General features: G+C 38.3%; 2 protein-coding genes across 13 annotated transcripts in view; one reads left to right on the top strand and one right to left on the bottom strand.

Moving 5' to 3' along the window:
- Positions 1-3,254, top strand: part of SRPK2 (SRSF protein kinase 2) — a 204,352-nt gene extending 201,098 nt beyond the window's left edge. For all 9 annotated transcript variants that reach the window (XM_045510499.2, XM_010946685.3, XM_010946683.3 and 6 more), the window contains one exon: positions 16-3,254. In XM_045510499.2, the coding sequence (XP_045366455.1) occupies positions 16-200 (185 nt within the window). In that variant the 3' untranslated portion in view covers positions 201-3,254. The remainder of the gene's footprint in view (positions 1-15) is intronic.
- Positions 3,255-4,045: 791 nt separating this feature from the next.
- The window catches only part of KMT2E (lysine methyltransferase 2E (inactive)), a 77,639-nt gene continuing 68,053 nt past the window's right edge, over positions 4,046-13,631 (bottom strand). For 3 of the 4 annotated variants that reach the window (XM_010946679.2, XM_010946680.3, XM_045510498.2), the window contains 10 exons: positions 11,987-12,241; positions 11,693-11,837; positions 10,941-11,191; positions 10,538-10,594; positions 9,831-10,394; positions 8,517-8,806; positions 7,545-7,633; positions 7,308-7,433; positions 7,055-7,152; positions 4,046-6,340 (listed from right to left, as the gene is read on the bottom strand). In XM_010946679.2, coding sequence (XP_010944981.2) covers positions 4,799-6,340; positions 7,055-7,152; positions 7,308-7,433; positions 7,545-7,633; positions 8,517-8,806; positions 9,831-10,394; positions 10,538-10,594; positions 10,941-11,191; positions 11,693-11,837; positions 11,987-12,241 — 3,417 coding nt within the window. In that variant the 3' untranslated portion in view covers positions 4,046-4,798. The remainder of the gene's footprint in view (positions 6,341-7,054; positions 7,153-7,307; positions 7,434-7,544; positions 7,634-8,516; positions 8,807-9,830; positions 10,395-10,537; positions 10,595-10,940; positions 11,192-11,692; positions 11,838-11,986; positions 12,242-13,631) is intronic. The other variant, XM_010946681.3, reaches the window with a different exon arrangement.

Genomic DNA, 13,631 nt, shown 5'->3' with positions numbered 1-13,631 from the left:
CTGTCTTTCCCGTAGGAGAGCTGCGGCACATCACCAAGCTGAAGCCCTGGAGCCTCTTTGATGTACTCGTGGAAAAGTATGGTTGGCCCCATGAAGATGCTGCACAGTTTACAGATTTCCTGATCCCGATGTTAGAAATGGTTCCCGAAAAACGAGCCTCGGCTGGTGAATGCCTCCGGCATCCTTGGTTGAATTCTTAGCGGATTCTGCACACGAGCGTTCTGAGCTGGCACGTGTTGTCCAGTGCATTGGCCCTAAAGGGGGACTCTTGCTCTTTAACAGGATTACAAGTGAGCTGGCTTCATCCTCAGACCTTTATTTTGCTTTGAGGTACTGTCGTTTGACATTTTGCTTTTTGTGCACTGTGATCCTGGGGAAGGGCAGTCTTTTGTCTTCAGCTTAGTAGTTTACTGACCCACTTTCTTCTGGAAACAATAACATGTCTCTAAGCATTGTTTCTTGTGTTGTGTGACATTCAAATGTCAATTTTTTTGAACGAAAAATACTTTCCTTCTTGTGTTTCGGCAGGTTTTGTAACTATTTATGAAGAAATATTTTAGCTGAGTACTATATAATTTACAATCTTAAGAAATTATCAAGTTGGAACCAAGAAATAGCAAGGAAATGTACAATTTTATCTTCCAGCAAAGGGACATCATTCCTGTATTATAGTGTATGTAAATGCACCCTGTAAATGTTAATTTCCATTAAATATGGGATGGGGACTCAAATTTCAGAAAAGCTACCCAGTCTTGAGTGCTTTGTAGCCTAAGTTGCATGTAACAGACTTTAACTGCTCCAAGGAGTTGTGCCAACTTTTCATTCCATGGCAGTCCTTTTGCATTGGATTTTAAACAAAGTGGCTCCAGGTTTTGTCATTCCCTATATGGCACTTTAAAGATAGAAAAGACATGCTTTTTATTCTAAAATACATGATAGTGTAGCACTCCCATTCGTATTTTTGCATATTTTTAATTAAAAATACTTTTAAGGAAGAAGAGCAGTTTCCCTTTAAAAATGTGGTGGCCCGGTACCATGTGGTGTTGCCTTCTCCAAGCACTGTTAAGTTAAACTCTGCATAGATTAAATTGGACAAGAGAAACATGTTCAGTGTGTGGAATGAAAAAAAAATACATATATATATATATGGGGGGGTGGGGGAAGCTCGCTTGTGTTTGTCTAGAACTAAGGTATGTATATGTACAATTTGCAGCACGGTGGGCAGAACACTAATATCTAGGAGGTAAAGGTGATTGCATTCATTCCAGAGACAGGTTTTATGTGAGGCTACAGTAAATTTTACTAGCTTTTCCATTGTCTTTCCACATACTGAAGCTGAGAAAATGATTTTCCCTTTGCAGGTTGCACACAATTTTGTTTTATGCATTTCCTTAAAATTGTAGAATCCTGGACACAAACCATAGTAGGCAATACAATTTTAGAACGTAATATATAGAGGTACATTCAGCCTTTTTTAGAAATCAGTGGATTGAATGTCGGGTTTTTTTTTTTTAATTTTACATTCTTCAAGGTGCCTCTGTTTTCTTGACTTCGTCCATTAACATTTATCAGTATGCCTTTGCAATAACTAGATTGTGAAAAGATAACAAGTATTGTAACAAGAATTCATTGTTTGAGGTGCTTGCAGTTGTCGTAAGAATTAAAGTGTTTTGGGTTTCTCCCCCCCCCCCCCCAAGATATTGCCTTGGTCATTGGCCTATATTTGGAGTGATAGAATCGACAAAAATTTGCTATTTTTAGTGTAGTGTCACCAAAACTAAAGGAAATGTCAACATTCCTATTGCAGGAGATACAGTTGTAGAACCATTCATTAAGGTTTATTGTGAGTAAATCGTTCGTTGCTTTGTAAGGTGTCGAAGACGGGTCTAGAACAGATGCTGTCATACAGATTCATTACCTAGAATTTCAGTGATCCTTTTTCATTCATGTTTCATCAAAAGCATACTAATTACATTTTGTTTGATCATTGCCAATTTTTTCTGTTTTCTTTTGACAGTGTTCACTGGGAGGGAACAAGGCACGCAGTCCTCTTAGGAGTTAACATTAAATCGTATTGCTGTGAGGTGGAACGTACTGTTCATTTATGACATGTGCATGCTCAGTTTTGCTCTGGAGGCTGTAGGTTACCATGTAGGTTCTGTGGCAGATGGTGGCTGTAGACCAGTGATGCCATCCAGTTTCCACAGGAACCGTCCTCACAAGAACCAGAGTACATGTATGTCTTCTCTAAGTCTGTAAGAATTACCAGGGTTATAAGCACACTTGAATGAAATTTGTCTAATGGAGTTTTGGCTCATGTTAAAAAAAAATCTAGGTTATTATGAATTATGTAAGGATCTGTTGCTTAAGCTAAAATGGTTAACTAGCTTACAGTATAAAAGCAATTGCTCTCGAAGGAATGTACGTTCATATTACTTACAGTACGGTTTTTAGCAGATTCTTGGTGGCTTGATGATGATGAATGCATAGAAGCTAAATGAGAACAATTGGTTATGCAGAACACTATGGCCAGCTCCGTGATTCTAGTTGAATGTCCTGTCTTTTCCTTTCTCTAGTCTGTGTGAAGTCTTCATGGAAAATGACAAGCAGTGAATCACCTATGTGATTATAGCAGATTCATAAGCTGGCTATCTGGAAATTAGAACTGTGCCAAGGCAGAGAAAAACAGGATATAGGAGCTTCAAAAAAGCATAAACTTTCTAGGTGAAAACTGATTTACTAACTTGTTTCTTCCTGTACTTGGATCATCCATAACTAATTAGCAGGATAAAGTACCCCTTCTACTTGGGCAGAGAACTTCAGTTTGTATTTATAGGTGAAATTGCTTCTTAAATTCCACTGTTTTCACCCATTTTCAGATTCTGCAGTTTACAGAAAAGCTTCTGTATACATTATTTATGTAGTGGGCAAATCTAAAACTATGAGGAATTAAAAATCTTTAGGATGGTCCTTTTAAAGAGGTGTGAATATGGACAGTTCACTGTGCTAGTTAACTATGTTTTGTGTTTGAAACTGTCAAGGGACGGATGACGTAAAGCCATTTCGCCTTGGACAAGTGTTTCTTCAGTGAATACGATAAGTAGAATTCTGTTTGATAAATCAAGGATGGCAAAAGTTGACCTAAGTTCTTCTAAAACTTGAAGATGATTAGGATTTGAGCCCTAAACGCAGCTGTGTTAATGTATCATCAGCTATTTTCAAAAGGAAATGGAAATTAAAAGTGTAAAACATGACTTACATTACTGACAAATCTTAGTCATTTTTAGTCTGTTTACTTTTTTCTCAATACACAGAATTTGTATATGGTGCCAAAGTATGTCAAGTAATTGGATGATGAAAAATGTGTGGACAAATAGTGTCATTACTATTGGTTATACTTAAGCCTCCTGAAAGGTAGAGGACAAAGGATAAGAATTTTTTATTTTTTGAAAATAACTAGCATTTTATATTTCAGCAATAAAATGTTCATTTGAGGCCATTTTAGTTTCACTTAAGAGATCCTAGAAATAATGCCTTTTTCCTTTAGTTTTGTATATTTAAAACAGGTTTTTAAAATTTCCTATTACTGTTTTTAATACTATAGCTAGATAGTAAATGTTAATTTAAGGTTTTAAGATAATTTTGATTCATCAGTAGTACATTTCAGCCATGTAGATCATGGCATGTACAAATTAGGTATGCCTGTGTTTTTAGGTAAACTCTAGATTTTCAAAGTTATTGTAAATCATAGTCTATAACTGTATTATGTGTGATGCTTTAATGGAATGAATTCATTTTGTATGTCAGATATAAGTAGATGTACATAGTAGTTTCCTATAGCTGTTGCTCCTGCAAAAATAACAAGTAGGAATATTACAGGAACAAGCCCTCACTGCCTCCTGATGCTTCCTGCAGTCCAGCTGGGGTAGTAGTTGCTAAAGAAAATGGAAGCCTCCTTCCAAACTCCTGTCTGGAAAATGTAAGTTTTGTGAAAACACTTGTTTCAACAGATCCCCAATCTCAGAAGTTGTACAGGACAATCTGGTAAAACTGACATAATTGTGATTTATTAACATGAATTAAAATGCCCAACCAGTGCTTCAATGTGACAGTATATTTAAAATAAAAAAGAAATTAAAAGCCATATACTGTACTACTTTCACAAAGATCACACAGTTTTGCAAAGACTTGTCATATGTACAATGCTATATATCAAATGAGAAAAGCTGTAAGCAATTATATACGCAAAAGAAATGCAGTATTTACAGTTTGTCAGGAGACATTAAAATCATCTATACATTAAATTACATTTTGCTTGCAAATTAACCGATAAAACAAAATGAGCCATGTCCACACCAAACTATAAAGATCTGTATTGCATTTTTTTATATTTAAGATGCACTCACAGAACTGCTGACAGGAAAAAAAGAAAAAATCCTCATAGTGCCATTACTTAGCTGTGTAGTTTAATGCGTATGTATAAAATAATATAGAAAACATTCACTAAATGAATTTAACTGCAACAAAAAAAATGTAAAGATCATGTAGCATCAAATCTACTGCCAGAAAAACAGCTGGAATGTTCGTTCATTTACAAAGTAAAGATCCCTAATACTGGCTGAACACATTTCTTAAGGAGTTTTAAAAAGCAAAAGTGGGAAAAATACAATGAAAGAGCACTGGTGTTTTTTTTATACAAAGTTTCATGTACAAGCTTTAAAAAGTACCTTAATAGGTACATATGAAATATACAGTTTATCTTACAGAACATTTTAAAAAATGTTTTTTGCAGTCCATTTTAATGCCACCCTGAACCATGATAGTTGTTCTGAAATGTTGGTGGCACCTGTGCTCTGTGAATTGGAATCTGTCCAGGCACTGGAGATGCCTGCTGAGGTCCTTGAACCCCATGTGGCAGGGCCACAGAGCCAGGATGAGGACAGAACCCTGAAGCAGTAGGTGTTGGAATACTGTTTGGTCCCTGGGGCTGGAGATGAGGACCTGCAACTGGTAATGGACAGTGTGGCCCTGCTCCGGAAGGCTGGTGTTGGGGTCCCGGTCCCAAAGTGGTGTGATGTGTAGCTTGTGAGGGGTACGGTGGTACAGCTGGATGAGCGCTGGAAGGGAAAAGTGGAGGTCCTTGATGAGGTGGATGGTGTAAGGCTTGAGCTGATGTGGTGTGATGCCCAGAAGCCAAAACGCTGGAAGGCGGAGGAGGAGGGGGTGGTGGAGGGGCTGAATTTACGACATGCTGGTGTTGTGCTTGTAGACCTTGAAGTCCTGTGGAAGGATGGGGCGGTGGATGGTGATGAGGGGCAGGCCCAGGAGGTGGAGGGGGTGGTGGCAAATGGTGTCCAGCAGTTTGAGAATGAATATGCGACCCAGGGGTGACGGCATGAACGGGCCCCACTACGTGTGCTACAGAGTGTGGCTGATGGGAACTCGGCTGTTGGAGCAGGTGTGGTCCTGGAGCAGGTGGTGGCGGAGGAGGGGGTGGGACCACAGCAGCAGCAGCAGCAGCAGCAGCAGCAGCAGCAGCAGTCTGATGGTGAAGAGCAGGGTTCTGAGAAGGCAAAAAATGCCCTGGAGTAACGTGGTGTCCCGGAACTGTTTGCTGGCTTGTAGTGCCAGGAAGTGCTTGACTTGGTCCTGATGTAAACACAGTTTGTTGGGAAAGACTACCTTTAAGCTGATTATAGTTCTGAAAGTTTGCAGAGGGCTGCTGGTTTTGATAATAAGACGAAGAAGAAGGGGGCGGAGGGGGTGGAGGCGGCGGTGCCGTGCTGCTCAGACTCTGTTGGTTAAACTGACTGTATGTTGCTGAAGATTGTCCTGAGGGTGTCTGGGTAAATAATGCTCCAGAAGTTGCCTGCTGAGTGTTGGCTTGAAGGTTCTGTGCTGCGGAATAAAAATTTCTTTGCGGCTCTCGCTGAGGTGTTCCAACTTGAGGTGACTGTGAGTGGTGAGGCCTGTAGGGAGAGCCTAACTGCTGGGAAGGGGGCTTTGGTGACAGATAACCGTGCTGCACAGGCGTGTGAGGCGTTGACGACTTTGGGGGATTTTCTATGTGAGGTGACGGAGGACAGTGCAACTTCACCGGTGCAGAAGGCAGCTTCTGTGAAGGTTGCTCAGATGAATTACGGACAAGTGGCTGAGGAGGATGATTCTTTGAAAGTGCTTGGGGGTTATTATTTAATAGCTGTTTTTGTTGGAGTTCTGTTTTCGGGTGAACACCATTCTCAGCTTCTGATACAATAACTGTTCCCTCCCAGTGGGAATCTGGTTTTGTGAGTATTTTCCCAAGTGGTTGAACAGGAATTACAGGTCCCGGGGAACCAGGCTGTGAAAAGAAGACAAATTACACAGACTTAAGAAACATTTTATGTACACTGAGGCCTGTTGTTATGGGTATTTAATGTTACTTAAATATAAAAGAGGGTAGGTAGGGAATAAGACAAGTCTGAGACAATTACAGAGGCTTGGGAGAATGAAAAGCCACTTAAGCTGAATTATTTCAAGACAAGTTAAGGAAATAATGGTCTTTAAATTTAACCTGCCTTTTTCCCTGTAAGCAATGAAACCTATTTCTGAGCCTTACTCTGAAAGAACTTCAAATTTCTGCACTCAACCTAATGACTAATTGGCTTGGGTATATAAACTTGCTCCCCTATGGTAAAAGTTTTTACATTATTCAAATATAGATACTCCAGGTCTACTAAGAAAAAAATCAATCTTAGTTTCCAAAGATAACACCACATTGGATGATCACGAGCCAGGGTGGAGATGGCATTTCTGTTAAATGATTATGTCACCTTACTTATTATTTTTGAGAATTGGGTGGTCAAATATTTCATGAAAAGGCTGTAAATTTCCTAGACACCACTAGAATAAGGGGTGGAACTCTTGGAGCAAATATAAGCTACTGAAGTACGTTTATCACCTTGGAACTTTTGGTCAAAGTTTGTTTAACAGGAAAAGTGCCGAGAAATCTCCATGTGCGTGTTACCATCCACTTTTCTGAATGGCCACATTCAAAAGTCAATGTTATTATTACCTTGCTCATTTTTGAAGGGCTTTTACAAGCATTTTGGGAAGTATCTGGGGATGGACATTCACTTGTAGTCATGGGTTCTGGATTTTCAGGATCAGGATCTGTAAAGCATAGGAAACCACAGAAAAGGTAAAATTACATGATGAACACTGCAGCGTCAATCCTGCTGTTCAAACCAACTTCTTAGAAAGGCTCTCTCCTTTGATTTTAAAAAGTATTGAAAACAAAAACCATGATAGGTCATCTGCTTACTGACCTTCCATAAGTTCACTGAAAGAAGGGACTGGGCCCTTGGGTTGCAACTGGGGAATGTGATTTGAATGAGATGAAGGTGGAGACGGAACATGACTCGGTGAACATGGGACACATGGTGATTCTCCCCCTAGAGGTGAAGCAGAAGCAGACCCAAAGAGAACATTAGAACTGCAGAGAAGGAGGGTGCGGAGTGATCGACTAGCTGACTCCTTTTTGGGCAAGGAACAAGGTCACTTACCACTATCTTTATCTTTTCGGTGATCGCTGAGAAGCAAAGCTCTCTGGTAACTCCTCTCCCTCACTTGCTCCACTGAAGTTGAGGCAGTCCTTTAAAATCAAATTGTATCATCAGCTCAAAACCTACTGCAGACTACATCATTCTATGTCCCTTGATGGTCTACATATCCCCTTAGACCAAGGCTTTTGCTTTTTGGGGAAAGATACTTTGGTGTTAGGAGAAAAAAGCTGTTTTCAAAGCTTAACAGCTCCCAAAGCTGAGATTTTTTTTTTTATCCTCATGTATTTCAAAAACTCAAGCAGACACCCAGGAGAGGGGAATTAAAGGAAAGCATTTGACATTTAGAATGCCACTTCAGGTTCCAAAGGAACCAAGTATACCCCTTACAGATTACCTTGTGTCTGGACTGTAAGGCTAGCAGGAAGCTCCCAGGGATAAGAGGGCCAAGAAGCAAAGTATGAATGTGAGCTCCTGCCCTTTGCCAAGACCCTCCTAGATCCGGCTTCTTCTATTCCTATTGAAGAAACACTGAACACTGTTTTTTCAAGGTAACTGGTAAGGGTGGTAAAGAAATCACAGGATGCTGACTACAATAAAGGTTCTTTAGAGAGGAATATTTGTGAAAATTATCAAGGCGTATACCCAATGGCCCTTAACGAATATCGGCAAATGTATAGCCGGTTCAAAACTCTATCAGAAAAAAAGGATCTTTCAAAATTATGACCACCAAACCTCTATGTGCTTAGTCTTGAGAGAACAACAAAGCAGTAGAAAGTTAATTAATTAACAGAAAGTTGGGGTCCCCCCACCCAACAGCATACTTCAAATCTTTAAGAACATAGCTCCATTCAAAATCAGCTGTGTAAAAAGTTAAGTTCCTGACTGGATGACAAAATTAAAAGACTGCTTTCACTGTAAGGTATACTACTTGTAATTCTAAGGTTACCAGTTAGGTTTTTTAAACAGGCTTACCACTGAACTTCCGGTTCATTCTTTTCACTGACAGAAGCTTCCTTAACAGCACAGTTACTGCTGGTTTCTTCCGAAGTGACGTTATAGACTGTAGCTGGTGTTGGTAAAGGTAGGCCAGCAGTGCCTTCTACCTGCTCCCCGTTTTCACTCCTGTGGGCACACCCATCACCACTGCTGCTGCTCAAGTTCCCACTTGTGTGAGGTGATACACTAACCAGTGGAAAGTGTTCTGCCTTAGAGCCACTTTTCCTAGCTTCACGTTGTCTTTTCCGGTATTCTAATAGAGAAACCTTAAGCAGGAAAGACAGGAAAAGCAAATCTCTTATTCTTGTTTTATATGTCAGAGTCAATCTATTTTTTTCTAAAGAGAATTACTATATTTACATTAGGAAAATTATGTAAAAAAATTTGATTCTCTACAAATAATAATAATTAACAATTATCAAATGCCTACTATATATGTCAGGCATTATATTTAGGTGATTTACATACATTATCTCATTTAATCCTCACAACAAAAACCCTATGAAATAGGTATATTATCATCCCCATTTTACAGATGAGGAAATTGAGTAACTCACTCACTCAAGGTCACACAGCTGGTGAGTGTTGGAGCCGGGATTCGAACCTAGGTCTTACTTGAAAGCCCGTGCTCTTTCCACTATACTATATTGCTTCCCACAAAGTTGCCAACTGGACTCTGTTATAAAAATTAAAAGCACACATCACTAAAATTCTTTGACTTACAAAGCAATAAGCCTGTTAACAAATAAGTAAGTGTTGAAATTTCTCCCATTGCACTGAAACAAGGCATTCTAATTGTCTCAGTAAGTCTGCCAACCAACTAGTGGCGGTAAATCAAGGAACTTACTGTTTATATAATACTTATCTATTATTATTAATACTTTTCAGAATACTTTTATACCCATGGCCTAAATAATAAAGATACTATGGCTGAAGAAAGAGGTATTTCTTCTGTACAGGGCTGCCTCTTCTATGTAAAATAAGGGTAATATTACACACAAATATTATACAGTTCTGTTGATTTGGCTGGGAAGTGGTTATCTTTAAAAATTATTCTTTCAATGAAATAAATCATCTTGAGATTTCGATCTCTGAAACCATGGTCCAGTACTAGAATGTTCTAATTTAACTGAGCAATTTAGAAAAGGTTTAAAAATACATATCAAAAATTTAACGTGAATGACTAAAGTATGAATGCCTTACATAATACGTATTATACCTACTAATTACCCTCAGTAGTATGAAAAAAAAAACACTAATAAAAGGACTATAAATCGTTAAATTTGTAACCTTTTTCTTTTGTGGTGGATTCTGGGGTGTGCAACTTCCGTCGATCAAACTGTCATTAACAGTCCGTCCGAAACCAGACACAAGCCCATCTTCTGAAGTACAGAACACAGGTGTTTCCATAAACATGCCTCTAGTATCATCCTGCATCAGGCACTTTGACTCACTTATTCGGAAGCCTCCTCCAACCTCCAACTGATGTGAGGGTGTCAGGTCCCTCAAGTTCGAGTTTACTGAGAAGTTAACTCCTGTTCTCTCAGGACTCTTTACCCAGGAAGAATATAGTGGACCCCGTCCAGGGTGAGCAGATTCCAGCTGGCTGTTAGAATCAGTCCTGTCGTGTGTAGGTGTTCCCATGGTTTTATGTAAGGCAGTTTGCTCAGCTGCATCGAGTCCCAGCTGAAGATCTGACACACATTCCTTTTCTCCAGGGCACTGCCTGTTGACTTCAGTCCTACTTCTGGGGCTGGTATAACCAATAGTCTTTATTTCTTGCAGACCCAGTTCAGTTAAATTTGAATTTCTAAAAGGCCCCAGTGTTAACATGGTTGAAGCTCTCTCATATCCCTGTTTACAGAATTAAAAACAAAAGTTATACAAATAACCACATTTTGAAGCTACTTATTTTTAAATCCACCAATAATTTAAGCAAAATAATGACACTAGGAAAAAGTCACCAATTTAAAAAACCTTTTTGAGTATCTCCTTACCTCTTGACTATAAGTGCGTCTCTTAATTTCTGGAGAACTTTCTGGGGAAGAAATATTCTACATAAAAGAAATCAGAATTTGAAAATTAAAATACATAACTAAACCCATGATATTTATAGCAGTGAAAACTTAAAATGAGAAACAAACACTTGTTTTAAACTTTCTGTGTTATTTCTATTCCCCTTATATTTGCTTTCAGGTCAGTTTGATACATGTAGTCAGCCTGACTCTGTATATCAATAAGATGAAAGTTATGTTCATTTTAATTAAAGTTGAAATTCACATAAATGCATGTTCCCAGTTAAATCTTTTTTCTGCTCTCAGTACACTAATTATAAATGGGGGGGAAGCTATTAAAGAAACCGCATCCCCACTGATTTTTTTTCCCATTTAAATTTCTCACCTCAAAGTGCATGGTATTTCCTGGTGTGCCAGGAGTTACAGGAGTAACTGGTGAATATATGGGCTTATAACCATTTCTGCAAGCTTCATCATCTGACTTTATCCGTGGAGGAGTGGCAAATGATGGGTCCGTGGGAGGAATATCTGTGTGAGTTGGTGTAGCATATGGTGAAGGAGTAGGTGTGGAGGTTTCCGAGTAAGCAGAATCTAGCAACTGATAAAGTCTTCGTTTTTTTAGTGGTGTAGTTAAATCTGTTGGTGAAATAATAGAAATTACATTGCTGGTATTGGCTATAATATATTGTGGAAAAGATCAAAACAACAATTACAATTATAACTTTCACGGCGAAACTAAATTGTAGGGTTTTAAAGATATTACTAACATGAAGCAATCTCCGTCCACCCCCAGCTCAGTCAATTTCACCATTCGCAAGCATCATCTTGCCAGAAGGCTTACATGCCTAGCAATCTCTAAGAAATCTTACAAGTAGAGATGTTAATTTAACTTTCTGTTTGAAAAACAGCTAGCCCAAAAGCCAAAATTCAACCATAAACTCCAATGAACATGCTACTGCCAATTAAGGTTTTTTTGGTCTATCTTCATCCAGAATGTTGGAGGACAGAAAAGAGAAAATCCATCTGATGGTGTGCTGCTTTTGTAAGGTACACCGTAATAACTAGTATATGTAAAAGCTATATACGTCCTGCCACGTCTTCCCACACTAACGTAATACTGAATGAAAAAAATTCTACCTGGGAGGGAACAGCTATCATTTAACAGCAGTGGACTTTTATTTTCACCATTGACTGTAGGACTTCTGGATCGTTCTTGACAGGGTGAATTAAATCTATGTAAAATTGCTAAGTTTTCTTCTTCTAGAGCTTGTTTCAACCACCGCTGAAATACATAAAACAATCAATGAATAGAAATCAGTTTATAGCTATTTATATAGCTTATAAGTGTAGAGCCAATTCCAAAAGCATTTCACTACCAAGAATGAGAGGCATCGGCTCATCCTAGACTGTCATGTCCAGAGAAAAGTTTACCTTCTTGCATGAGCCAGAAATGTTTTCAGGAGGTTCTTTTCTTCTCCTTTTTTCTGAAAGGAATGGTGAAGTAAATCTAATATAGTGCTTAGGAGTAGAGTATACATGCGGACTGTAAGTGAGACCCGGTAAAGAATTGAGCTGCGTAGCTAACACTTCAGGATCTGTAGTTATGCGGAGAGGCCTTTCTGAAAGGCTGTCTGCAGGTTTTCCTGTCTTCTCATTCTTCTCATTTAACCATTCATTGACCAAGTGCTAGAGAGAAGGAAAATTTATGTAATTATACAGATTCTCCTACAGAGTATTCTAATATCAAATTTGAAATTGATTTATTATCTAAAATGATAGATTAAATCATTATGATGTCCAAAAAACCCCATTCTTAAGTCATTCCACATTTCCTTGGTTATCTAATCTTACAACAAAAAGTTTTTATACAGTAATACTCTGCAGGAATAAAGCACGTGGTAGTTTTTGTAACAGTGAAATCTATGAGACTTCAGTACCACCTTAAAAATACAAACACTAGATTGAGGTTTGTTACTGTTTCTATATGAGGTATAAAATGTTCAGTTTTTTAAGAAAAACCTGACTTTAGGGAGTGCTTTTCTACCTTGGCTGCCCATCAGAATCTCCAGTTGAGACTAGTGCATGACCTTTGTTTTTAAATTGTCAGCATTGACAATCACTATTGATTTAAGAGGTATGAAATCTCCTAAATTTGCATGCCTTGAAAATTCACATAATCCTTTTCTTAATTCTGTTGATTTTTTAATTACAATGTACATAATTAAGTCTTTACTGATTAGATAAAGTACACCTGATCCTAAAGTATAATGATCAGTCACCTTTTTCTTTTTTTTTCTAGACTAGTTATTTGGTAAAATACAACTGTAACAGGCATGGAAATAAGGATTACCTTTGTCAGCACAAGCACATTTTCTTTGCTGGGCATTTGTATCTTTTCTATCTAGTTATCAAATGATACTCTTTATTATAATGTAATTTGTATAAAATGCAGAAAAAGTGGTATATATCTATTTACATATACAGTCTCACACATACACATACAGAAATACACACAATAAAAAAGTAATCTACCCACATCCTATCTTCCCAGAGATAATCACTATAAACATTTTGGCATCCTTTCTTTCCCTCTTTTTTCCCACTGGATGTTCTGTTAGTGCTAAGACACATGGAGTCAGCAGCCAGACTGCCCAGCCGTGAATCCGGGCTTTGCTACTACACTGTGCCCTCAAGTTATGTAACTTCCTACATCTTAATCCTTAACTGTAAAAGAAAGGTCATAAGAGAAACCCATTCTAAGTGAAGTAAGCCAGAAAGAGAAAGAAAAATACCATATGAGATTGCTCATATATGGAATCTAAAAAATAAATAAATAAATACAAAACAAACAGACTCACAGACATAGAATACAAACTTGTGGTTGCCGGAGGGGGAAGGGGGTGGGAAGGGATAGACTGAGAGTTCGAAATTTGTAGATACTGACAGGCATATGTAGAATAGATAAGTAAGATTATACTGTATAGCACAGGGAAATATATACAATCTTGTGGTAGCTCACAGCAAAAAAGAATGTGACAATGAATATATGTATGTTCACGTATAACTGAAAAATTGT

This window comes from Camelus bactrianus, chromosome 7, assembly GCF_048773025.1.
Source record: "Camelus bactrianus isolate YW-2024 breed Bactrian camel chromosome 7, ASM4877302v1, whole genome shotgun sequence".
Taxonomy (NCBI): Eukaryota; Metazoa; Chordata; class Mammalia; order Artiodactyla; family Camelidae; genus Camelus; species Camelus bactrianus.
Note: the sequence above shows the minus strand (reverse complement) of the source record. Positions and strands in the feature narration are given on the sequence as shown.